Source organism: Actinia tenebrosa, unplaced genomic scaffold (genome assembly GCF_029948245.1).
Source record: "Actinia tenebrosa isolate PJP-AT-01 unplaced genomic scaffold, QUT_ActTen_1.0 PGA_scaffold4__44_contigs__length_22323623, whole genome shotgun sequence".
In the NCBI taxonomy this organism is placed as follows: Eukaryota; Metazoa; Cnidaria; class Anthozoa; order Actiniaria; family Actiniidae; genus Actinia; species Actinia tenebrosa.
Window position 1 is genome coordinate 5,132,195 of NW_028292581.1, and position 25,235 is coordinate 5,157,429.

General features: G+C 37.3%; 2 protein-coding genes across 4 annotated transcripts in view; one reads left to right on the top strand and one right to left on the bottom strand.

Moving 5' to 3' along the window:
• Positions 1 to 6,231, top strand: part of LOC116298312 (beta-lactamase-like protein 2) — a 15,738-nt gene extending 9,507 nt beyond the window's left edge. The window contains exons 6-12 of the mRNA XM_089037268.1: positions 108 to 260; positions 1,262 to 1,390; positions 1,879 to 1,996; positions 2,579 to 2,657; positions 3,623 to 3,763; positions 4,667 to 4,767; positions 5,274 to 6,231. Of these exons, the coding sequence (XP_088893394.1) occupies positions 108 to 260; positions 1,262 to 1,390; positions 1,879 to 1,996; positions 2,579 to 2,657; positions 3,623 to 3,763; positions 4,667 to 4,767; positions 5,274 to 5,639 (1,087 nt within the window). The 3' untranslated portion in view covers positions 5,640 to 6,231. The remainder of the gene's footprint in view (positions 1 to 107; positions 261 to 1,261; positions 1,391 to 1,878; positions 1,997 to 2,578; positions 2,658 to 3,622; positions 3,764 to 4,666; positions 4,768 to 5,273) is intronic.
• Positions 6,232 to 10,040: 3,809 nt separating this feature from the next.
• Positions 10,041 to 25,235, bottom strand: part of LOC116298351 (kinesin heavy chain) — a 31,650-nt gene continuing 16,455 nt past the window's right edge. Inside the window, exons 20-29 of one of the 3 annotated variants that reach the window (XM_089037270.1) lie at positions 21,821 to 21,930; positions 21,119 to 21,158; positions 20,937 to 20,998; positions 20,309 to 20,369; positions 19,791 to 19,862; positions 19,606 to 19,713; positions 13,644 to 13,863; positions 13,234 to 13,543; positions 12,643 to 12,830; positions 10,041 to 12,124 (exon numbers count right to left, since the gene is read on the bottom strand). In XM_089037270.1, coding sequence (XP_088893396.1) covers positions 12,081 to 12,124; positions 12,643 to 12,830; positions 13,234 to 13,543; positions 13,644 to 13,863; positions 19,606 to 19,713; positions 19,791 to 19,862; positions 20,309 to 20,369; positions 20,937 to 20,998; positions 21,119 to 21,158; positions 21,821 to 21,930 — 1,215 coding nt within the window. In that variant the 3' untranslated portion in view covers positions 10,041 to 12,080. Of the gene's footprint in view, positions 12,831 to 13,233; positions 13,544 to 13,643; positions 13,864 to 18,249; positions 18,935 to 19,605; positions 19,714 to 19,790; positions 19,863 to 20,308; positions 20,370 to 20,936; positions 20,999 to 21,118; positions 21,159 to 21,820; positions 21,931 to 25,235 lie in introns of those variants that run through there. The other 2 variants (XM_089037269.1, XM_089037271.1) reach the window with 2 other exon arrangements.

Sequence of the window (25,235 nt, forward strand, 5' to 3'; positions counted from 1 at the left end):
AATTAAAGATTCTTGTTCTCAAGACAATGACACGTGCTCTGATCTAGAAAATCGTTACCCCTAAGGTAAAGAGGTCTATTTTCAATACCTTGTTGTTGTTTTCACAGAGAATTGGTATCGCACATGGCAGGGCTACCGCGCGAGGCGCCATGTTATCCAGACACTGCAGAAGACATTTGCCCATATAACAACTCTGTCATTCTCAAACGATTGAAAGATATTTCTCTGTTGTGGGCACCTGGTTTGAAGCCTTCATACAGGTAGGAATCGTACATCCATTCTAATAGACCTCTTGCAATACGTCGGAATGCAACTCCGGAGGACATAACAATAGGTTTCCCATTCTCAGGAGATTGAAATTCTTTTGTCTTGTCCTCCAAATTGAACTCCTTTGGCGTCACAAGCAAGGGTTTTATACCTGAATATTGAAAATAACAAAACCATACGCTTCTGCACTTGCCGGTGTAGCGGTAATGCATTAGCGTTTCTCCCCTGGGGGGTAGGGCTCGATTTTCAGTCTCGACATCACAAGTGAATAGAGTGTGTTAGGTCCCTTGAACTTTACTCTATTTGTGGGGTTTCCTCTTTCCACAAGCCTAACACATGCTAAATTCATCATCATCATCATTTTTCCCCTTTTCGGAGTACTAGCATCCTTTGGGAGCTTCTGTCTGCAGCACTTGCTGCAGCAGTCGCGTAAGGGCTGATTTGCCCATCAACTTTCTCCTAATTTGTGTGGAGTCCATTTGTAGAATCCTTTCCAACTTACTCAATTAACTCCTGGGGATTTTCGTATCGAACAAGACTTGTTTCTGTAGTTCATTGCTGTTCATCCTACAGACATGTGCAGAAACTGTGAATGGGGGCGGTCTTTGTTATTTCTAGTAGACGTGTATTTGATATTTTGTAGCTCCAGTCTACTTCGCTGTCACTAGTTCGGGTATCCGAGTTAATGTTGTTTCGGTCGGGAGCATTTTTCCTGCTATGACCTCCCTTTACAATCTTTCGTATAAATGGATGCCACACAACCTCTCTTTTACTGATGTCATTTGTAGACATCTCCCATGTCTGCACACCATATAGCAACCGTGATCGTACGCACGCGGTCAGTAACTTCATTTTACAATTCGAGCTGGGATCGAGTTAGCCGTACCCTGCCTCTAATCAACCTAAAGCTAAAGGTTATAGTTTGAGTTTTTTCATTTCACGAGTGTATTGAGAAGTATTGATTGTAATTCACTCCTGCATATCATTTTTTTAGTAATCTTGGATTTGCTCTCCTTGGTAATGGATTAGCTTCAAATCTTAATATGAGCTACCAGAAGTGGATGAAGGAAAATCTCTTTGAGCCTCTGGGAATGAGTAACTCAACTTTTGAACCAGTCTCGAAGTAAGAACATTAAGAAATACATATAACTTTAAACACCACAATTCACCTTTTCGGCAATAGCCGTCACGTGGTATAAAGTGTTGGATTGTGTTACGGTCACCAAGAAATTCGGACATTCCCATGCAAATTCACTGACTCTAAACAGCAGCAAGGGAAGCTTTAATCAAGTTAGAACAATGATATTTGCTCGTATTTAAAAAGGTAACTAAACAAACCAAGTAAATAATTTGTTTAAAAGTCAGTACATTTGTAAGGAAATCCGAGAGCCATTTCCTAACTTCTTGGTGTCGACCGTAACACAATGCAACGCCATTTATACCACGCGATGGCTAGCGCCGAAAAGGCGAATTAAATCAGTTGCGCAATGAATTGATTCATCTAACACTTTTGTAATGTTAGTAAGTCTTTATGCAATTATGTAGTCACCAAAATGTGGATAATTACGTTTTATGACCTCGTCTAACATTGATTTTTTACTTTCTGTTCAGCCAAAGAATCCAAAACAATATTATAATTGGTTACGATTACATGCCAAGAAAGCCGAAGAACTGGGGATGGCTTGATCCTTCTGGCGGGCTTTTCACTTCCGTGTCCGACCTTGCCAAGGTCAGTAGGAAATATATCTATAAAGGCTTTGCACCATCACGTGATGGCAGCCATGACAGGAGGCAGGAACGATTGAATCTGGTCTAATCGGATTTACAGGAGAAAGAATTCAGTTTCCCAGGGGATAACGACGCTATCGTTGTGCCTCCTGTCATGGCTGCCATCACGTGATGGTGCAAAGCCTCTATCAAGGTTTTGCACCATCAAGTAACGGCAGCCAGGTTAGATGGCAGGAACAATACAATTCTTTTACATAATTCTTTTCCCTAGAGCAAAGGGATTTTATCGTTCTGCCATCTAAACGCAGGCAGCCCAAGCTGTATTATGGACACGTGATTGTACAAGACCTCTATTGGGATATTGCATTATTTTCACTCCCTTGATTGTTTGCACGGTCATATGTTACATCCTTTGAGGTGATTTATATGATTTTTTCCAAAGAGTTTTAGCTGTCGATCTACAGGCGTGTGTATAAGTTGTACAGTCCTCTTACACAAAGGTCCTTTGTTTTACACTAAGCAATTCGTTTCGTCAGCATGTTGCGTGGCATTTAGACTAATTTTATTCACGTTTACATTTCAGCTTGAGATAGATCTCTTCAAGTCTCTTGACAAAAAAGGATTTTTGTCACCAGTTTACGCAAACGAATTTTTTTCCCCAGGTAAGAAGTGTGTTTTCGTGATGATAATAAGCATCTTATCTAGCTTCCATCATTTTCCACAAATTTGCGCAATTGCTAAAAGTGCAATCTTATGAGAATAAACACACACACACACACACACAAATGGTAAACTAGTGAAACGATCTGAAAGCATTTCAAGAATCAGTTGAATTTGCATTTTGATCAGCAGTAATGAGTTTCAATGAGTTGACAAATGTCTTTAAGGCTCAGATCAAAGGTTAAACTTCACATGAGCCGAACCTAATTGAAGCAATGGATAACAAGGCGGTCTTCTCTGATGTCGTTAGGTTTGGCTCATGTGAAATTCGACGTTTAACATGAGACTCACTTAAATTATCTATTCCAAATGTTGCTGCTTAACATGAAAGAGTTGTTAATTGAAAGCGATTCAGTTGATCATATTCCGCACGAGAAAAAAGATGGCGTCTAAGTTTGGAAGACACAAGTAGCAACGTATTGCATTAATTCTTGGGGTGCATCCACTTGACTTGAAAATCCCTTGAGATATAGATAACAATAAAACGGCCGCCATGTTAGTTGATTTAACAAGAGAAAGAAGTTAATGGGGAATGCTTTGATATCGTCAACCAACATGGCGGCTATATGACGCAACATGCACCCCAAGAATAGTGGATATTCTAGTTGCCGTCAAGTCATGTCGGTTGATTTAACAAGAAAAGTTAATGGGGAATGCTTTGATATCGTCAACCAACATGGCGGCCATATGACGCAACATGCACCCCAAGAATAGTGGATATTCTAGTTATCGTCAAGTCAAATCTTCACACGAGATCATCACCAACACCGTATTGATCTTCACAATTTTTATCCATCAATATTCTCCATCCTGGAATTTTGTTTGTCCCACAGTTGAAACTAAGACAGATTACTGACTAATATTTAAGTTCATAATAACTTTTTTTATTTTTCTGAATTTCCTCCAGCGTATATGCTTTCAGACGAAAAGAGCTTAGTCGGTATGCCATGGGAAATGTTTTTCAATGATGGATACCTTTTACGAATAAAGAATGGCCATATATTTGGCTACCACTCCTACATCTTTGCTGTACCTGAACTAAAACTCGGTACGTGTTCTAGATTAACTTTACTAAGGTAGAGTGCAAACAATAGAGTACAAACACTATAAGTTTGCAACATAAATACCATCAAATACTGCTAAATTATGCTAATCCTATTGTTTTCTATTGTTTAATTAGCACTATTTACTACTAAATAGTGCAAAGTGTTGCACACTTTTAGCGTTTGTACTATTTATCTCAGAATTTAAGATTTAACTCTGATCGCGGAAAATTGATTATAAATTGTTTCAATAGTTTACTGTTGTCTGCGAAAAGAATTAAAAATTGCCTAGTTATCCTTGTAGCACTCTCAAAAACAGATACTGTATAGATGTTTTAGGGCATGACTTTAGTTCCACTGGGAAAACTGCTGCGAAGATGATTGGTTCGCTATTGTCTAAGTCGGAACTCACATGTTGTTTACGACTTTTTTGGACTTTGTTGTAATAGCCGCTCTCAATTCAACATAGCACGTTACTGGGAAGGTTCTTCTGTACCCAAATGTTTGCTTTGCCCAGTCATTAGCACCGAGTTTATTCCCAGTCGTTATTTCTTGTCATGAAGACCAATGTTATTTACATATTTCATAGGAATCAAGCATGCATTTGAACTATTCTCGTTCTCAGTGCCTGCGTTATTGCCAGCCAGCGGAAGGCAACGCGCGGTAATGGCAATAGCTGGCTGGCAGTAGCTGGCTGGCAATAGCTGGCTGGTAGTAGCTGGCTGGCAATAGCTGGCTGGTAGTAGCTGGCTGGCAATAGCTGTCTGGCAATAGCTGGCTGGCAATAGCTGTCTGGCAATAGCTGTCTGGCAATAGCTGGCTGGCAGTAGCTGGCTGGCAATAGCACAGGGTCTTGGAACCAGGGATTGCAATTAAAACGCCCTATTCTGTCGGTCTTTTTCTTTCAGCATTCAATGTCTTGTTCACTGGTTATACAGGCAAAGTTCAAAGTCTTTTTACGAAATTGGTAAATGCTTTCAACAGTGTTCTAAAAGAAAATTCAACCATGGTAAGCTAACCGATCAAACTCAGACTTTTTTCTTATGGCAAGGCCGAAACATTCTTCTATTCCAAAACATTTCCAGTATATTAAATGTTTTGACTCCTTTCTTACTTTTCCCCCCTTCTGGGTTGCCTGTCTTACCCGTGCCCTCACATATTGATCGGCCCGGTTCGATAACTTTTGAAAGTACGTGTTATATAGCGTTGGTACGAGTTTCAGAACAGGGAGGAATACTAAACATTATTTGCTGCCAAATGTAGGCACCTCTTGGAAGTGTACTATAGAAAAGTTCATAATTGAAAAGTGGTTGAATTTCGGCCAAATAAACTGTCCCAAAGTATAGATTCTTTTTGAGTTCTACAGCATTCTGGTATATCTCCAGAGAACTAGATAAAACGGAGAGAACCCGAGACAACACCCGGCACCTCCCCTGCCCTCCCCTCCCCAAAAATAGAACCTACAATTCTTCCTACTTCCATGTTAAATTTTTCAACTGCATTTTGTTCCTTCAGAGCTCGGTTCCTCGGAATGTACATTCTTTTATTGGCGTCTATAAGCCCAAGTCTGATGAAGATAGCGTACCTGGCCTCAGCCTAGCCGAAGTAACTAACAGCAATGATAAAATCTATTTAACATTCACTATTTATGGCAATGGTAATCAGTTTGAACTAAACTATCTCTACAATACCACCTTTGAAATATGGGATCGGCCAATGCGGCCTTGCTTGGAAATTTTCGTTCGTGGGTTTGATATGGAACGAGTGTATTTTGAACCAATCGATAAAAACAGTCATTTATCTGGAGGATTTAAAATATATGGAATTCATCCCCGTGGTTGGACTTACTTCACGCGAAATTCAACTGACATGATAATCTGACTGTTATATAATATATACATATAGTGTCTCACTGGCGAATTGGATCGAGTATTTTTGATAAAGGACTGAAGATCATGCTCTTCCGATGGCAGAGCGAAATTCTCTCAGTTAGGGGACTCTTTTATAAGGAAAACGTCTGTTGTACTGGCTGAATTAGAGGCTAGGACCTCTGACCTCTTTCAACGCCTTTGGTAACGTTAGCAACTATAATACTGGTCCTGAAGCTCAGGAGTATCTCACCGCCAAACCGAATCAGCTATGAAGTACTGAACGGGTTGGATTCAGCACTCAAGTTTAGCGCTGTTGAGTTTAAGGGGACTGTTCATTATTTTTTTCTGTGTATCTCCAATTTCGTTCCCAAATTCCACAAATATTTTAAGGCCCTCAAGGTAAATAGTAAACGGTCCTAAATCCAACTCGACCGCAGAGACAGATTCTCGAAGAGGCTGTGTACAAGACGTTAATTCACACGTCGTTTTGACCTCATTATTCTCATACGGCTGTTTTGATCTTATTATTTTTATTTTGTAAGTTCAGGGGTAAGTGACAGGCAACTTGATTATTGAGTCACCTCTCTTGTTCACTTTTACCCCCCCCCCCCCCATCCCCCCCCCGGGACCCCCATACATGTTCCACCTCTTGACAAGACTGAAACAGCTACTTGCTCAATGTATTGAGCAACAGGCTTTAATTAGTATTCTAGTTAGCATACGAAATATATATATATATATTGTAGGGCCTAATGATTTGTATGCCAAATAATAGTAAAATCGCTAGAATTAAATTCAAATGCATCGCCGTTTTAGAATCGAAGCTGATTTCGCATGACTTTACCACAGTAAGGATTACCGTGCCGTGACCTCACTGTGTTCGTGACGTTTGCGTGTCCGAGAATATTCATTGGCGGAGTTATGCCTCATGGACAACATACGAAATCTGCTGTAGAAGCAGTTGCCCGATCATCTTTTATATATATTACAGTGCAAGCCAAGGCAACTGTGATTAAGGTAAAGGCATCCGATGTATACTTACGTATACTCGTAGATGGATGTTACTTGCCTTGATATTGCAAATTAAGCTATAACCTTCGATATAGCAATATATTGAAATACCCTAATTCTGGCGCGCAGTCATACCAGAATTTGAAAGATATATCGAAGGTCGTTTAACTTTTGAATAATTATATTATTCATGCCATTTTAGAAGTAACCCACGCCTTTGCTCCGAAGCCAGGATAGAGTTGGCTTATAGTTTGTAAATACTTGTACATCAGGGCCAGGTTGTACGTAGGGTGGATAGCGCTACCTGACGGACAAATCCTTTAATATCCAGTGGATAAGTCGATGCCGCTATCCAATAAATTTATCCACTGGATAAGATTTATCCGTCGGATAGCGCTATCCACCCTTCGTACAACCAGACCCAGAAATATGCATGGTCTGTGTTAGACTATATCGCTGCCATTTTGATTTACTTTTGTATATATGATCGAAAAATAGGAGCTATATACTAGCACAAATGAATCCACCGTCTGCAATAAATCAGTTTTTTTGTGTTAATAAGCTCAAATGTCCTCTTCCTTTAATTCATCAGAAGAATGGTTTCGAAGGGGATTGTGGGATATATATCACGCGCACTATTTATTGTTGTAAATAAGGCTGTATGATTGTATATATATCATGGTTATCCATCATGGATTTATTGAGTCTGGAATATAGAATCGAATACCGATTCACTATCTGTTGATCAGTCCAACCAATTCACCTTTTCGGCGCTAGCCGTCACGTGGTATAAATGGTTTTGGATAGTGTTACGGTCACCATAAAGTTCGGACATTGCTTTCTGGTTGCCATACAAATATTCACTGACAACATTCGAACTTATTGGTGAAGGTAACACAATTCACCATTTATAACCGCAAACGAAAGAGGTCACAGCAGTAGGGTCAGGTAGGCCTCATGTATATAATGAAAGACCAGACTAGCGCGGCTACGATACTAGTCAATTCTTCGATTGCACGTTAAGTCATCGCGGCCATGTTGGTGCTATTTAGAAAAAATATTTTTCATGCGGCATCCATTGCTAATCGCACCAAGATGGCCGCCATGTTTTTGTCTTTTGACTCTCTTGGGGACTATTGCAACCCATCAATATTTGACCTGCTACTTTCATGAAAGTCAACCCATCAGTTTAGAAGTTCAGTGGAAACGGATATATTGCAAAATGAAATAAGTGGCACAGCGTTGCCACGATATGATTCAGTACGTTCACGACTATACGGCCGATGTCGCGCATGCTCGCTCTATAAGCCATAACGTATCAAAAGTATTTAGTGGTTTTCGTGTGATAAAGAAACGATGCGCCGAAATCGTAGTGGTACGGTAGCCATACCATGTCTTAACGTAATTACCTCAATAATGCGTTGTGATTAGAGGATTTACATTGGAGACCGCATGCAATTTATGTAATTTCTAACTATCAGAGTCTTAATAAAGATGTTTTTATTTGTTGTTTATGCAATAATGCGAAGCCATTCTTATTTTACAGGAATTAAGTCACCTGTGTACGTGCTGTACGTTCCCGACCCTTACGAAACCCACTCTAAACTGTTTTCGTACTCAGTGTCATCGCGTGGGTTTGCTTCTAGATCATGATCAATGTTTATTCTCTGTATAATGATGTACAAACACGAGTAATGGTCAATTGGTGCACAGACCTTTAATTATCAATACTTTAATCATAGACTCTCTTGTTTAGGGTTAGTCTTTTTTAACCGAAAAACATAAACGAATATCATCAAGTGTAATGTGTAGGCCGAGCGGATACACAATGTAAAAAATGCAAACATGGAATTTCATAGGCCCACAATAAAAACACGAAACAGACCAGCCCTGACCATCAGTATCAAAACATTGTTCTATATTATATGTTTAAGTACATCATTAAATTTTTCTAGTACCTTTAAACACGAAACAGACTAGCCCTAGTCATCAGTATTAAAACATTGTTCTATATTATATGTTTTATTACATCATTAAATGTTTCTAGTACCTTCTAAGATGGGTTCGCACCAATCATATGAAATCATTAGAAAAAATAAGAATGGTTAAGCGGCAACTGTAATGCACTTCCTTGCCATTTCTCTGTCTTGAATTCGTGGGATTTCCCGTCGAATTATCAAATTTACAGATAACTGGTTCCGACTCACACGCAATAGCGAACCAATCACCACTTGCAGCAGTTTTCCCAGTGGAATTCAAATCTTTGTCCCATAAACAGCTACACAGTATCTGTTTTAAAGAAAACCGAAATAACTGCGAGGCAATTTTGTTTTATTTTCACAGGACAGTAAACGATTGAACGAATTTATAATCAATATTTCCCGCGATCAGAGATTTAAATTGTAAGATATTCGAGCTTATTGGTTGAGCTTGTGGGACTTAGCAACGGTAACTAAGGAGTGTCGGAACCCTGTACCTGTTTATAACTCTTTGCCTTGGGTGAAATATTTTTCTATTTAGATATATAGACCATGTGTTATTCCCTAGTCTGTGAACTAGGCTCTTTTTGGTTTAATGGTTGCGCACGAGAATCACAAATTAATAAAGGATATTGAAACAAAACAATCTTATCTTATTCAAATGGGAACGAGTAGTCTGAAATTGCACGGGAAAATATCACGCCTCGGGTAAAGGATTTATTGCCAGAGAATTGAATTTCTTTAACGTTAACAATCCAGAATCGTCTACTGATGGTCTCTTACTCCTTACACATTTTATTCTCGAATGCAATTATTTTTTAAAACTTTAGAAGCTGAATTTACTTATATCCAAGTACACTTTATGTCTTGTCAAGTGTTTACCGGTAACGAGACAAATTAATAGGCCTCTTTACCTTAGGGCGTAAGAGATGTTTTCCCATTTCAGAGCACATGCCATTCTCTTCAGAATGTGATTTTTTAATTTGTATCCATATTTTAATATTCTATTACTTAAATGAAAATGGGGGAAAAAATTTAACGGGAATAAACACGAATGATCGTGTCTCAACTGTTAACTTACAGTATGGTGGGACTGATTCTAGTGTTAGTCTTGTAAAATAGGGTGCTTTCAGTTAAGACCATGGATGGTCCGCATGTTTAAGATCAGCTATTATATATATATACAACCTGCACCATACCCATCTTCCATGAGGTTCCCTCCACACGCACTACCACTACACTCTATGTTTACAACATGGCAAGACTCAACTCATGATTTTTACGGAGGGAGGAAACCGGAGAAAACCCTGGTGGCAAGGGAGAGAACAACACAACAAACTCAACTCACATATGCTCCAGTTTGACTATGGGACTGTTAAGGGTAGGGCAAGATATTTGAATCAAAACACAAAACCATACAATGCTTTTAAATAACCGTGGTTTAATGACTCCCACATGCTTAATGGCATCATTTTACTACTATAACATTGTACAATAACACCGGCTACTGCACTATAATAATAAATCGTACTTAATAAAAAAGCTACAACTCTTAGCAGCAAATACAACCGAATTTCTATTCATTATTTAATGATTAAGCCTCTTAGTTTCTCCTCTGTTGAAATCTTCCTTTTGTGGCACGCTAAGTTATGGAAAAGCAATCGATTCCGGAACAAATTATTTAATACTTTTCCATTAACCTCTCCATTTCGCTCGGCCGAAGAAGAAATGCGCTTAACCTTAATTTCTAATGGATTCCATTTGTGCAAATTTATCATTACTTTAAAAAATACTCTTTGTTTCATGATAGTAATCTTATTTAATGACGATAAAATATTAACAATATTGCAAGGGCGGCTCCACTCACGAAATTCTGTACATACAAACTGAAGAAAAAGGAATGAGGAGGGGTGCGGTGGGGTGGGTTACGGACACTAAGGTAAAAGGTAATATAGAATGTAAAAGGAGTCTTGATAACCCCGGCCCTTCACTGGATCTGCGAATCCGCAAATATAATGCAAGTGCCAGCTGATACAATAAGAAATGACGATGCTTTAGGGCAAAAGCTGACAGTAAAATGTCCATCTTCTGTCAATGACTATTAGTTGAATTATTCTTCATTTTCCCCCGACAGATAAGTAGGATTCGCTCCTCTCTTATTCTACGGTAATTTGAAAGAATGAATGTGTGACAACATAAGTAGGACAGAAGTGTGACAAAATGAAGCAAAGCATGGATTACTTGCGATAGATGAATATCGCGGTTTGTACGGTTAAACTCCGCTATCAGGACACTCAGTTCAAACACAGTAGTCACCTTCTGTGTTCCTTGGAGCGGATTTTGACAATAATTGAAACGTAAACCAGCAACGCCAAGGAGAATTCCAAGTCAAGGTTAACAGTTAGATGATGTTAACAACAGCAATGTATTAGCACATTAATTCAAAGCCACAAGACGTGGGAAGCAACATTTAAGGAAGGGTAAGTGTCCTTCTATACGTCTACTCTTAGGGAGTGCAGTACTGAAGATGAGTAGAGCTGAATCGGTTCTGGTGTTTCTAAGGCAACTGTTGCCTTTGCAAGCCATCGAGACCTTTGTTCCAGACCAACACTAACACCGATCAACAAAGTTACCAAAAATAAACAAGAGACAAAGTGATCAAAGGTATAGAAAAATTTCGGTGAGGTGCATGCGACAGAATGACTTTTGTCAAGCGAATTGCATAGAAAACAAGAACAAGCAATGGCTCAAGTGATACAGTTATCAAATATACAAAACGAATCGCTGAGTTAGTCTTGAAAGTATCAAACGGGAAAGAAGAAAGAATACCAGCAGGGCTTGTTTACCAGAATTACCAAGCTCCATGTCGATTAGGAATAAAGTGAACAACTTACACAATCAAGATTTGGACGAATAGAGGCTGGTCCGAAACAGTCAGTTCCTAATTTATATACAAAAACAATTTATCTTACATTGAGTGATGAAAGAGCACGCTAATTCCCATTTAAAGCGAATCTACGCTAGTGTTCTAATGACAGTTAAATAGCAGATTTTGTTGTTTGACCAATGGTAGTCACTGTGGCGTCCAATCTCCATCAATCCCGAATTAGCGCGTTACCCTGGGTACTAGAGACCTAAGGCAATAATTATATTGCATTATAATGCAATTATAATGCAATTATAATGCAATTATATATTGTATCTGGATTAAAGAAATATATATCCAGTTATAAAGAATTAAAGGAAAAAGGTTGCAAATGTTGACCTGAATTCAAATACCCAAAACTATAAAATAAAAAGGATAATCAAATAAAGAATGATAGCATAAGTCTATATAGCCGGTAGACTCCATTTGGAAGACCGACGATGGAGAAGAATAACAGGAAAAACAAAATGTGTTAGAGCTTGAAGGAAAAAAATAGCCTTGATTATCAGGAGTGTGAAGTCGCCGGCACTTGGCTTTAAGATACTGGCTTTCTCAGTTGCCATGGACTGGTCTCCACATCTTTGAAAAAGAAGGAGTTCGTCTGAGAATTCAATCACTGACGATCGTATGCTTGCAGTAACACGTATGATTGACGTTTTTTATCACTAATTTAATTACTTTAAATAATAGATCAAGAAGGAAAGAAAGAGGAAAGTCCAGCTCGATGACACCTTTCTGGCATCACCCACTGCTCCAAACTTCGTGTCTTCAAAGTAAATAAACGAGCGATGGCAAATTTGTGTCCAATGTCAACCCAAATGTACAACTTTAAAAATGACTTGGATCCAGCATTCTTTTGATCCTCTCTTTTCCATCATGAGCAATAGTCTTTTACGTTTATCATTTAGAAAATCATGACAACAAAAAGGAAATGTGGGAAGGAGGTTCGTCCCCATTCATTAAGATTTTGATGCACCATTTTTTTAAAATCCTAATTGATTGGCTCCGCATTCACGCTCATTAAGTGTTGTTTAGGTTCTGAGACGAGGTCGACCTCCGCCCAATTTTCTTAAAAGCCGTTACATCTCCATCTCTACCTGAGATTTTCACAGATACACCCGTGTCTTGCATGGAGGGGATTTTTCTGCTTCCCCTTTCTCCTACCAAGTTAAGCCTATCATAACTTGATGACGGGCGAATCACTTCGTGGCTGTTCCCCAGATACACCCCGGTGTGTGACGAGCTGCTACGGCGTCGCTCTTCTGTAACACCTGGACCATTTACCCTGAAAATAAATAAGAGAATTCAATGAGGGGCATTTTCGATAGACGCTTTATATTCATGACATTTGTACTAACTGATCTCATCTTGAAGTATTAATAAATTTGAACTGACCAAAATCACTTAGCACCATCTATTGCGAAAATGGGCATGAATCTGAAAAACTCGTCACGTTACCACAAGCGATGCCGTGTCGTCATCGTGACCGTGTCGTGTCTAAGCATTTTCATTGGACGAGCAGGAATTTTGCTGGCTGTGATTGGTTCACTGATTGTTGTCGATATCGCGCCGTGCCACTTGCAGTTAGGGCAGTTTAAGCGGGAAATATACTGAAGTGACTTACAGCACATCTACGGTAGGATGTGTCTTCCAGCTCTAAACAAAACCTACTCTCACGTCATACTTACGGTGATCCTCCTTGCGGGTGTCTATTCAAAGACTCCGTGCTAATAGCATTCCTTATACGCTTACTGTAAGACACCGCCGGCTCAATACTTCGATTTCCACGTATTACGGGTGCAACGATACCAACCGTAGCGCCATTTGGGGAGTTACTAGGCATGCTAGGGGAACTAGGGTTATTGGGTACATTTGAACCTAATGCAGCCATACTACGTCCCACACCGAACAAGGCTCCACCAATCGCTTGACCTCCTCCGCCCCGGATACCAGCTATGTTCTGGGAACTGGCGTGTTGACCCGGGCGGATCGGTTTAGCTAGTAAAGAAAAATACAAAGTAGAAATTCATTAGCAATAGAATTTTACCATTTGATTGAATTCACTAACTGATTACACTTCTACCGTACAACATCTTACCTATATGTGCTTGTGCACTCTTCTTTGCAGCAGCTTGTTTTTGTCTCATGGATTCTTTTATTCTCTCAACTTCCTTTTGGTAGCGAGCCCGGTCCCTTTGTGCCCCTTGTTTAGCCTCTTTCAGCGTCTGTTCCAATGCTTTAACACGCTCTTGCGTGGCCCGCAGACGCTTTTCCAGCTTGGGCAACTCGCACCTTAGATCAGCATTGTCGCGTACAAGCTTAGAAAGAAAAGAAAGATAGAATAGTATTAAACTTAGACTCTATTAACCGCCTGCAGATTTCGTAACGGTCATCCTCGGGTACTCCCAGTGGACGAGGGACAGAGATTTACACCTGGGTTCCGAGGATGCGTATCGTTGGTATGAAGAGGTGGGTTGAGGTGGGTTGTAGTGGGTGGGTGGGGGGAGGGGATTGGGTTTGAGGTGGGCTTACTGGATACGGTTATCTTTCTTTCTCAAAAAATAACATGGAAAGGCAAATAAGAACAGCATAATTCGACGATCAAAGAAACCGCTATCGCTCTTTTGAGCTTTGCCAATAAGTAGACACATACAGAGAACGCCATACATCAAACAAAGCCGCTATCATTATACTTTACTCTCAATTCCTTTTAGTTCGTAAAAATGACATATAAACGAGAATCTAAATATAAATGATATCAGATTGTCTGGTTTGCTTGTCACGGCCGTCAAATTTCACATCTTTGCGTAAACATAATAAAAATGTGCACGGATGGTACAATGGCTTAAAGTTTTACTGTAAGTTCCAAAATTGATTTTCCGATATTAAATTGTTCACTCAAGATAAGAAAAGGAAAACATGAAATATATGGAAGGAAATTAGCGTAGAAAAAGGCGATCTACTTTCGATTCTATAACTTTTCTTAACTGCGTTCATACATGGGCAAATAAAAATTTAAAATAAAATAAAAAATAAAACAAAAAACATAATAATAATAATAATAATAATAATAATAAAAATAAAAATAAAAATAAAAAGATATATATATACAGTTATTTCAATAAAGTTAGACACCTGAAAAGCTATAAAGCTGAGGCCGACCAGGATTATGGGTAAATTCATTTTACACGTTCAACCGCTTGATAACTGCTCATGGACTTGCGAATCTTTTACCGGTTACAGTCTCACCTCTTCTGAGCATCATTGAGCTGCAGTTTGTATTAAAAAAGCTTTGTATATATATGCTTTTTTGATATGAAAAGTTTCCCATGATGCTCAGTGATCACAGCTTTCTAGGTTTTTGGTGACTAACTTTATTGAAATAATTGTATATAAAAAAGAGAGAAGAGAAAAGGAAACCTAGTCCTGAAATTCCAAAAATCTCAAATAACGACTTACTATGAAATTAAAAACTAATCGCAATTCAACAGTTGGATTAATTTAATACTCTTTAGCTCATTCGTGCGCGATCGTACATAGGATGTGATTATATAATTGATATTGATCAAGTGGATATGGTTCAAGGAACGCCTGTCTAATCTAACACGCATGACCTTATAAGGATGTATTTACTAAAGCTATAATATACATGTGGTCAAGCCTGTGTGCTGTTTCGCTTTCCGTGGATTCTAGTTCTTGATGAAGGGAACAGGGGAAAAAATATAAATAAATATGGCAAAGAATCTTAGCAGCTAAAAGGTAAAGAAAATGTTTTTGAAAAATCTGGTAAGTCAATATAGACGGTTGTCTATAAGGATGAATGAGTTATCATGGTTGCATTGTTTATATTAAGTATGTAAATCAGAATATTTTGATATTTTTATTTCAAATTAAGACTGGAGAAGAAATAAGTTCACTTTTTATTTCAAAACTATGGTAAACTTCAGGTTTATAATCATCTATTATATAACTTTAATTTCACTGTATGTTTAGCAATATCCAATTATGCTCTCCGCATCATGGAAAAGCATATTGCGCATCGTCTGAGTCGGAAATAAGCTTGCTGATCAACATAAAATTATATATCAAACATAATTTGTAACTTCTCCTAAATAAGATGTTTTAAAGAGAGGAAAAGTTCGCAACATGATAACAATGTTTAATATTTTGAAACAATTTGGTAAGCGATATTAATTAGTTTATATTGATACGACATGAATCCAATACTGATTGATTCTGAAAAATCATTTGTAAACTGAAATCCGTTATTGCTCTAAGCTTCTAACTACCTAGATTACTATAAGAATTCAAGTATTTTAGATATTGTTTTAAAATATGTTAGCTTGGCTGATCCATGTGTGGATCACCATAAAGGAAGACTACTTCTTAAACACAACTTCTAAAGAATTTAAACATCTTGGCTGAATGGACAGCATCTGTTGAAGGTAACATTTTACACAACTAATTTATCAAAGAGGAAATTGTTATTCAATGTCTTATTATTACCGATTTTGGAACTTTATAGTCATTTTTTCACGAGTTCTTTCAAAAAAAAAAAAAAAAAAAAAAAAAAAAAAGAAAAGAAAAATTATATGAATTATAGAAAGTAAAATACACTGAACAATAACCAAAGACCAAAAGTGAAATGCACTGAACGATAACATTCCCAGTACAGCTTATGACTTAGTCGCATGCGCAGTTCCACTCATCTGATATCAAGTCACATAGTTCTGATCATTACGTGTTTCCATGTGGGACACAATGTAAAGAGTTGAATCCATTTTATAGTATAAAGGAAAATATATATAAACTAGAGGAAAAAAAACCAGAAAAAGAATTAACAAATATCGCTGTTGCTAATAGAACAAAAACAAATAAATCAGCCTCAGTTTTGCTTAAGACAACGTTAAAAAAATGTCCAAAGAAATAGACTCGTATGATATTCGAATTACTTATTTAACACTGACTTGGTTTATTAAAAGTTAGGGTTTAGTTGTTCCAAGTAGTTCTATTAGTAATTCGAATTTTGTGGTCAAATCTAAACTCTTAGTTCTAAGTACGTCATGACTTGATTGGGTTCATATTGAAATGATTCCACACACACACACACACACACGAATAAAATAAAATAAATAACTAAATAAAAAACAAAACAATAAACAACAACAACAACAACAACAAAAAAAAAACAAAAACAAAAAAAAACAAAACAAAAAAACAAAACAAATAAAACAAAAAATTAATAAATAAATAAATAAAAATAAATAAAACAAAACAAAAAACAAAACAAAAAAAACAAAAACAAAACAAAACAAAAACAAAAAAAATAAAATAAAAAAATAAAAAATTCAATTTGATGGTGGAATGATGGCCCTAGGTTTGTTAGCCACTGGCTCGTTAGTGTTACCCTCACAAAACAAGAAACATCTATTTTAATAGGACGTTTGCACGATGACGTCATTGACCTCTACTACCAGACTCCCTTGCACACTTTCTTTTGTTGAGTTAATTAGCACCAATTGTCTTACTATTCTCATGAGGAAATACAAATTTAAATAAGAAAGAAAATTCGCAAAGCATCTGGTTAGTGGGAGTCAAATGACGCCACCATGCAAACGTCCTATTAACAAGTACAATGCTGTTTACTAGAATTTGACCAGCTAAGGTCATGTTTGTATCTTGTTGATCCTGACCTACAGAACAGTTTATATGGTTAATTAGTAATGTTTTTAAAAAAAAAAATATGGAAGTGGTATCGCTTTAGACCACTTGCACTGCACACAATAATTACTGGTTAAAGTTTTTTCTTTATATTCCAATGCCAAGTATTATATTTCCACGAATTTCTATGTGTCTGTGACGTCATACACACAACACTAAATATTGCTCCATACATTTCTTTGTAAATAAACTTCATGTTTTACTTATTTCTATAAGCCCAAAGGTCCGCTGAGGGACTTAACGCTCATAACTTGTGTTAGAGTCATTTTATGGTATCTTTTCTTCAATACTGAGTATAAAACTAGCGGATATTACAAAATACAAAGAAATGTATGGTGCGAAGTTTAGTGTTGAGTGTATGACGTCACATACTCCTATAAAAGTTCGCAAAAATACAAATTGCCATCCGAATTTCAGGAAAAAACTTTAAGCCGTGATAATTAGACCATTAAGGGTTATTCCAGTAAAGTTTCACCTGAATTGAAATAGTTTTATACTAAATGAGTAGTAATTAAATCAAAATTTATCAAATTTATCTTTCTGTCCTTCACATTTACCTAACTTTATGGTAATATTAATTTTCGACAATACATTTTCCAAAAAATACTGATTAAATAAATTTTTCTTCTTTTTCAGGTTCAGATAACAAAGGTTAAATCGAGTCCACTTGATTAATTGTCTTTTATCCTAGTGCTTACGAATGACATCTTGATAATTAATTATGTATCTAGTGCAATAAACCTCCATTATAAAAAGCCAAGAGAACAAAACACCCCAGCCCTCAATCCATCAAAACATTCAAAGTTTTTCTATGGATGTGCACAAACATCATTATTCTATTCAGTTTCTTAAATTTTGTCTTGAGAAAGAGAAGCAATGCACGGAGAATGAGAATGCCCGCTCATTCTCCGCGCGACGTTTTTTTCTTTAAGGACACGGGATAATTTTGTACTGAATAAATAATTAGTCTTATGGTACGAACATGCTGAACAAACATCCTTTATTTGAAATTGAAACAAGAGATAAGTATTATATAATAAAAAGTGATATACCAAGATTATTTAGAAGTCCTTTTGTATGAGTAATGCTTTTTCTTTTTTAGTCATTAGAAGAGAATAATCATGGATAAAACATCTATTTTTCTCTATTACTTGGAGATACGGATTTTACCTTTTCGTGTTGAGAATATCTTACTCGTTCGCTGCGCTCACTTGTAAAATATCACCGCGACATTCGAAGATAAAATCCGTATCTCCGCGAGGCCATGTTATATTCTCTATTTTATTTATAACGTATGTAATAAATGTTAAAAAATTAGCGTTATTAAATATACTTATAGATATATAGATCGCACCAACTCTATGCGACTAGATGAAATCAAATTTGGTAGGAAATTCAAGAAGGCCAATACTTATTTGATTGTAGAAATCGCGTATAATAGTGACACCCTTTTGACGCTTAGAATAGACAGTGCACACTCATTTGCGCAATAACAAGCCGACTAGTAAAGTTGTCTCTCAAAAGTCTATAGAGAATATCTTCTTCGAATACCTCGAAAATCGCCAACAATACGTAAGAGATTTATAAGGCTTTTGATTTTGTAGAATGTTTGGAATACTTCATGTTCAATGCCTGGCGTAACTTTTCAATCCTCTTCAGATATTCGCCCTGTGAGGTATAACACATGTTCATAAAAACTGCCAGTTTGACAGGCGAGGGAATTCTCCAAGTTTATGATTATCCTTCACTTTATACTGTACTGCGCAAGTTATGCAACACTTTTGGAGAGGAGGAAGTGGGGTGGGGTATGTACAGAATGTAGCGATATCCAGATTATGAAAGCCAACCGCTCAAGACAGCTCAACACACAGGGGGGAGGGGGGGGGGAATTCACACGATGCGCGCGTTTTTTTAAAGCGCTGAACCAGACCTTACCGTGCATCGTGCACTGCAATGCGCAATTAAAGTGTGTAATACAGATGACAAGGGGGTATATTCAGATTGTAGCTATCACTCAAGACGAAGCACCAGAGTTTACTCGAGGCGCCTGCCTTCCATAAACGCTTAACCCATCTATACGCAATGAGAAACGATTGTTTGTGCGCGCTGTCGAGAACCAAACTGCAAAGCAAATTTCCATTCCCGCACTTGAGTTCGTGCCTGTCTTACACTTAAACCAGCACCACTTTTGAATGCTCTGGAGTCTGCGCTTGCGGCGCTAATGAGCATCATAAAAACGAACTGAGTGGAATGTCAGCTTGGAATAATGCTTCTGCAAACGATTCTGCAAAAACCTGTGAAGGAGAATACATTGCAGACATGGATATAACCATACATACCTGCTTATGGACCTTTGTAAGCTGATCTAAGTTGTTTTCTAAAAAAGAAATCTTTTGTTTTTGTGCTTGACTTCCTCCATCGTCTTCACCGTCACTATCGCTGGCAGTCTGAAAAATAAGCAATTACTTAATATTATTCCTACCCTTCACAAATACAGTTGTCAGGACGTGTATCAAATACTTACTACTTTTAAACGAGCCTGAAGATCTCTGACGAACAACTGCCGTAGCTTGTAGAGGGTGGCAAGTTCTTTGGCCTGCAATTAAAAAATATTGGATACGATTAAAAAATAATCAATGAAAAAAAAAAAAAAAAAAAACTGCATTCATGCTTTTTCTCTTTGCATAACCAATTTGGCTGATGAATAATCATTTGTCATAGCTAATGGACATTACTCTTCAAATTAAACATTCCCCCTCCTCCAGCACCACTATACCACTACCACAAATAGACCCACAAAAACATACGCTGCTATGTCTATTCTATGTCGTTTGCTATCGCTAAGGCTACAATACTAACACTCGTTCTCCTACGTCCCTACTATGTGGCTTGTTATCGCAAGGCAAAAGAATCATTCAAGGTATGCGTCACGTATTTCTTGCCCCATACCCCACCCCCATCCCTACCACCAACACCAAACTGCTAACACTTGCGAGTCCCTGTTATGCTTTTCAACGCTATTACTCAAGAATTCCTTCGTACCACAGTCTCTTCGAGGCCTTGGAGGTCTTTCTTTGCTTGTTCTCTCTTCTCAGCTTGAACGCTACAGAAAGTAATATAATATTAACACTTAATAAAGGCACTCATTAAACAATCTATAGGCAACAAAACAAAGCAAAAAAAAAAAAAAAAAAAAAAGAAAAAAAAGCAAAATAAATAAATAAAAAAAAAGAAAAGAAAAACAGTAAACACCCGCAAATAAGAACCTAGAATTTTTGAGATCAGACTGAATAGGTTCTTATATTTCAGGGTACTTTTTGACAAATCAGGCTGCACGTTCTTAATAGGTTCTTATATTTTTCAGATTTTGTCGTAGCATAATCATTTACAGATATCTTCAGTGCACTATGACTTTATGGAAAAGCATCTGTATTGTATCAACTGGAAATCATGTTTTAAATTGTCTTCAATAATCATTTGTTAGAGGTTTCATATACAGTTAACATCAAGAATTTTGACAATCGAAATTGGAGTGATCTTATGTATGAGGACCTCTTTTTCCTCGCCAGGCTGAACAGGTTCTCATAAAATTGAGTATTAAAATGCCATATTTTATCATTTCCTCTACACGTAGATGCAGCTGTCTTGGACGTATTTTAAATACACTTACTTCAAGTCACTGATTCGATCACTCTTCTCTGATAGTTCCTTCTTCAGTTTGTCGCACTCGTTCTGTTAAAAGATAGAGAGTTTGAGGGCATATTTTCTTGCAATGTTAAATTCAAATGTGGGTGGATATGGGATAAGGAAATGAGATGGAAAATAGAAGTATGAATGAAAGAGGAATTCTACCATTAACTGATCTGTTTGCAAGTCCTTCTTCTGGTTGAGCCTGCGAAGAAAAAAAAAAAAAAAAAGAAAAAGAATAAACATATAATGATAGCATTCATTTGATGAATATTTTTTCTATTTTCACGATAATCTCACGGTTAGGTATCCAAGCATTCTGATTGGACAAGCAGTGAAGTTGCGCACTGTGACCGTGATCTTTCACAGTTATACAGTTTAGCTATATATGTAGGGTGGCCCTGAGGCATCCCTTGGTAAAGGTCAAAAAGACATGGATAGCCTAGGATCGCCCCAGCCTCATGTACACTGGCCCGCTATTCATGGCTTACAATCTATACACGCATAGATGCAATAGAGGTTTTGCACCATCACGTGCCCACGCCCGTAATACAGCTTGGGCTCCCTGTGGTATTATGGCAGATGGAATTGAATTCTTTCTTATTTAAAAAGATTGTATTGTTCATCTGCCATCTAACATGGCTGCCGCCACGTGACGGTGCAAAACCTCTATACATGAGTGGCATGCAGCTGTGACTGCACAAGGCTACCACATCCCGTATTGAGATTTTGCACCTTCACGGGCCCACGCCCACGTGTTGCTTGGCTGTTTGTGGTTGGATGGCAAAACAATGAAATCCCTTTGCTCTTGGGAAAGTGGTGGTTCTTTCTTATGTGATGGTGCAACGCCTGTATTAAGTGACTTACTCTTTCAGTTGGATGATATGGGTATTCTGTGATTCAATCTCATCTCTCAGGCTCGCTATCTGTTTCTGGTGAGCATCCCGATGAGACTCCATCTGTTTTTCCAAGGCAGTCTTAACATAAGGATAAAGAAGTATAAATATATAGTGAACCATAGCACTGATATAACTAAATATCAAAGTATCGCTGAAACTAAAAGAAAACGTTGGAAATGATCTACACATCAATACAAAAAAGAAGCGAACAATCAGAACAAAGACAGCGATACAAAACATTCTATGCAAATATGTGTGTGTGTGAGGGAAGGGGATCGAGACTGGGATAGGGAAAAAAAACTTAGAAACGTTTATTTTTATTGTACGGATGGACGAAAATATTAACCCCTCATGCCCTAACCCTCTCCCCCTTCCCCCTCCCCCCAAAAAGCGAGGAAGTCAACAAATCATACTACATTCATCCAGTCATAAAGCTTAGATAAACTAGTAAAATCATGCGTTGATGATATATTATGGTTACAAATGTGTTGTGTCTCCTCTGTGTATACAACAAAAGCTTTAGAGTAAAACTCTTATCCAAATTTATGCACTATGAATGAATAACATGCTGTGAGGGGCGGTTAATTTGCTCTGAAAGGCCATTTGTATTATAGCGGTATACACTACCACTACCAGACTCAAATGTCACACGTTCGAAGCAATAAATCAGCACCATGTTCTTGATATTCTCACAAGGGAATAACATATTAAGAAAAAAAAAATCGCGATGAATCATGTCAAACAAAGGAAATGAAAAATTGAAGGTTTTTTCATTAAGAGTATCGCCTTCTTTCAATATTTTCATGAAATCGAAATGGATGAAGTTTAGCCCGCATAAAAGATCTCTCTAAATAGGAACCACGTAAAGAGGAATGAACTTTGTAAAGAAAAAATAAGTAAATTTATGTTAAAAAAATTATGTAAAAAAATTAAAAGACCCCAGATCCATTGAATCCAAATTACTGACATCGCTTATAGGTGATTAAAACTGAACGACAAAAAGGAAACCCATAAAAAAAAAAAAAAATAGCCGTTTTGCAAAGCGCTTTACTGAAATTTTGATCATTCTGAATGCAAATAAAAAAACGCAGGTAAAGAAAGACAGCGCGAGAAAAATCCAAGAAAGCTATTAAAAAATGCTCTCAAAATGTTGACACAAAACACCTGACCAATCGTCAGGACACCAGGATGTTTGTTAAAATACATATTAACAAAAACTAGAAGCTGGACAGTCGAGGGCAAAATACTGTAGACTTTTGATCCAATAATCCGAATTGTACTGAGTTAAAGGTGCTTGATTTGGATTTGCCAGTCAAATCCTTGAGAGCAATAATCTATAATCTATTCTTCGGGGTGTTCTGGAAAGGTTTGACTTGAGTTTGAAAAATAATCATGATAGTGAAATGAGATGGGGTTTCTAAAGAGCTTTTGAATTCAAACAACTCTGCATTTCTCAATAAAATGTACAATTGGAGAATGATAGTAGAAGTAATAGGCATCAACCAACCCTTGGTGTTGAATTGACGAGAACTTGTGCAATAACATCGGTTAGAGAATCGATCACCTCAAGCAGCGACAACTTACGACTGCCCGCCATTTTCTAATGCAATTTCGTCTGGATTTCTTTGCGATAAGGAATGATTTTTCTAGTCCTGTTTCCGAATGGAAATTGATATAACCAAATGTTTGCGAATCTTGGACGGTAATTTCCCTGCGGTTGGCTTGTCTTTTGGAACTGTTTGAATTCATCAAGTGCGAGACGAAAGATTTTTGCAATTATCTCGTTGGACACAAACTATACTGGGCAATAAATTTACAATTCTGATGAGCTTTGAAATGTTCTAGTAATTGGAGACCAGTTAACGAAAACACTACTTGAGAAAACACTAAAAATCTTTTGATTTGGCTCACTAAGTCAGTCTTAAAGTAGTTCTCTATTACAAATATTTATTTTCTAGAAGCGGAAAACACATTGGTTGTATTTGGAATAAGAAGCGAGTTGGTCCACAGTGTTGATGGTTTGCTAATGTTTGACTGATGAGCAAGCGCAGGCGCAATTATGGGAAAGTTAGCTTACTTTTGAGCACGAAAGAAAAAAAGAAAAAAAGAAAAAATGGAAAGTAAAAGGAAAGGAAAAGAAAGGGAAGATTAATAGAATTGATAGCGAAAGAAAGGGAAAGAAAAAGAGAGGGGAAGCGCATAGAACAAAAGGACAAAACAAAACAAATGCCAGACTCCGTTCATGTAACATTACCATGTGTTTTTGAGGCGGAGATAACATTAAAGATCAAACACTCGATCGTCAAGAAGGAAAAATAACACAAATGCAATTCAACTGTTTAATGAGGGTACTTTACGAGCAGCACGGGCTAAATGACAAAAACAGTTTTTTCTTTTTAACCGAATGACGGAAGAAAATATTATACTAAGACTTGCAATTAGGTCGGTAAAGGGCGCTATGACTTTCGACCAGACTCAAGTGCATAAGATTTATATTTTGTTCTTTTCTTTTCCATGTCTTTCAAAAGATAAAAAAATAAATAACCTTAAATTTTTATTCCTTGTCTCTCAAAAAATAAAACATAGAAACATATATCGACTGAAAAGTTGTCACAGCAATTTTTCTTTCTATATAATGAAAGCAAAGGAGTCAAGACTCGATCGCATTTATTATTTTCTTTTTTTTTTCTTTTTCAAAAACTAAGTGAATAAATGAAAAAAAAAAAAAAAAAAAAAGAAAAAAAAAACTGAAATCGTGCAGAAAATATTAGTGCATATTTTCTATAGACAGGACCTCTTTGCGATATTTATGGCGATTTCATTTTATTCGCCAAAGGAGAAGTTAATATCGGGGAATATATTTACTGAGCCCGATAATTGTTTTAGTATTTTTAGCAAAAGCGAATTTAATAAATAACGGAGAAAGAGTTTTTTTTCCCAAATTCTATCTATCTATTTCTGCAAGCAGCACAAATCGACAAGCGAGCGTGCAGGTGCGCGGTTATATTCAGCATAGTGCAGAAAATTCCGGATGTGACGCAGGCTAAGTTTTCGTATGACTGTGAAAAGCTCAGTGTCGTAAGCGTGACCGTGATACTTTATAGAATTTTAATTGGCTGATTTTTTTCACCCGCAAATATGATTGGTCTAAAAGTGCTGTGATCTTGGCGTGACCGTGTCCGCGCCGTGTTTATGCCGTGTTCCGGGTATTTGATTGGATGGAGAGTAAATTCTCGTGCAATGTGATTTGTCTGGCGTATCCCTTGCTGTGTCACGACCGTGTTCGTGCCGTGAACTTTTCACAGTCATACGAAAACTGCACTAATATAACAGTAATATAGCAGCACAAGACATTAATTGTGACCAATGACTGGCGCGCCGGA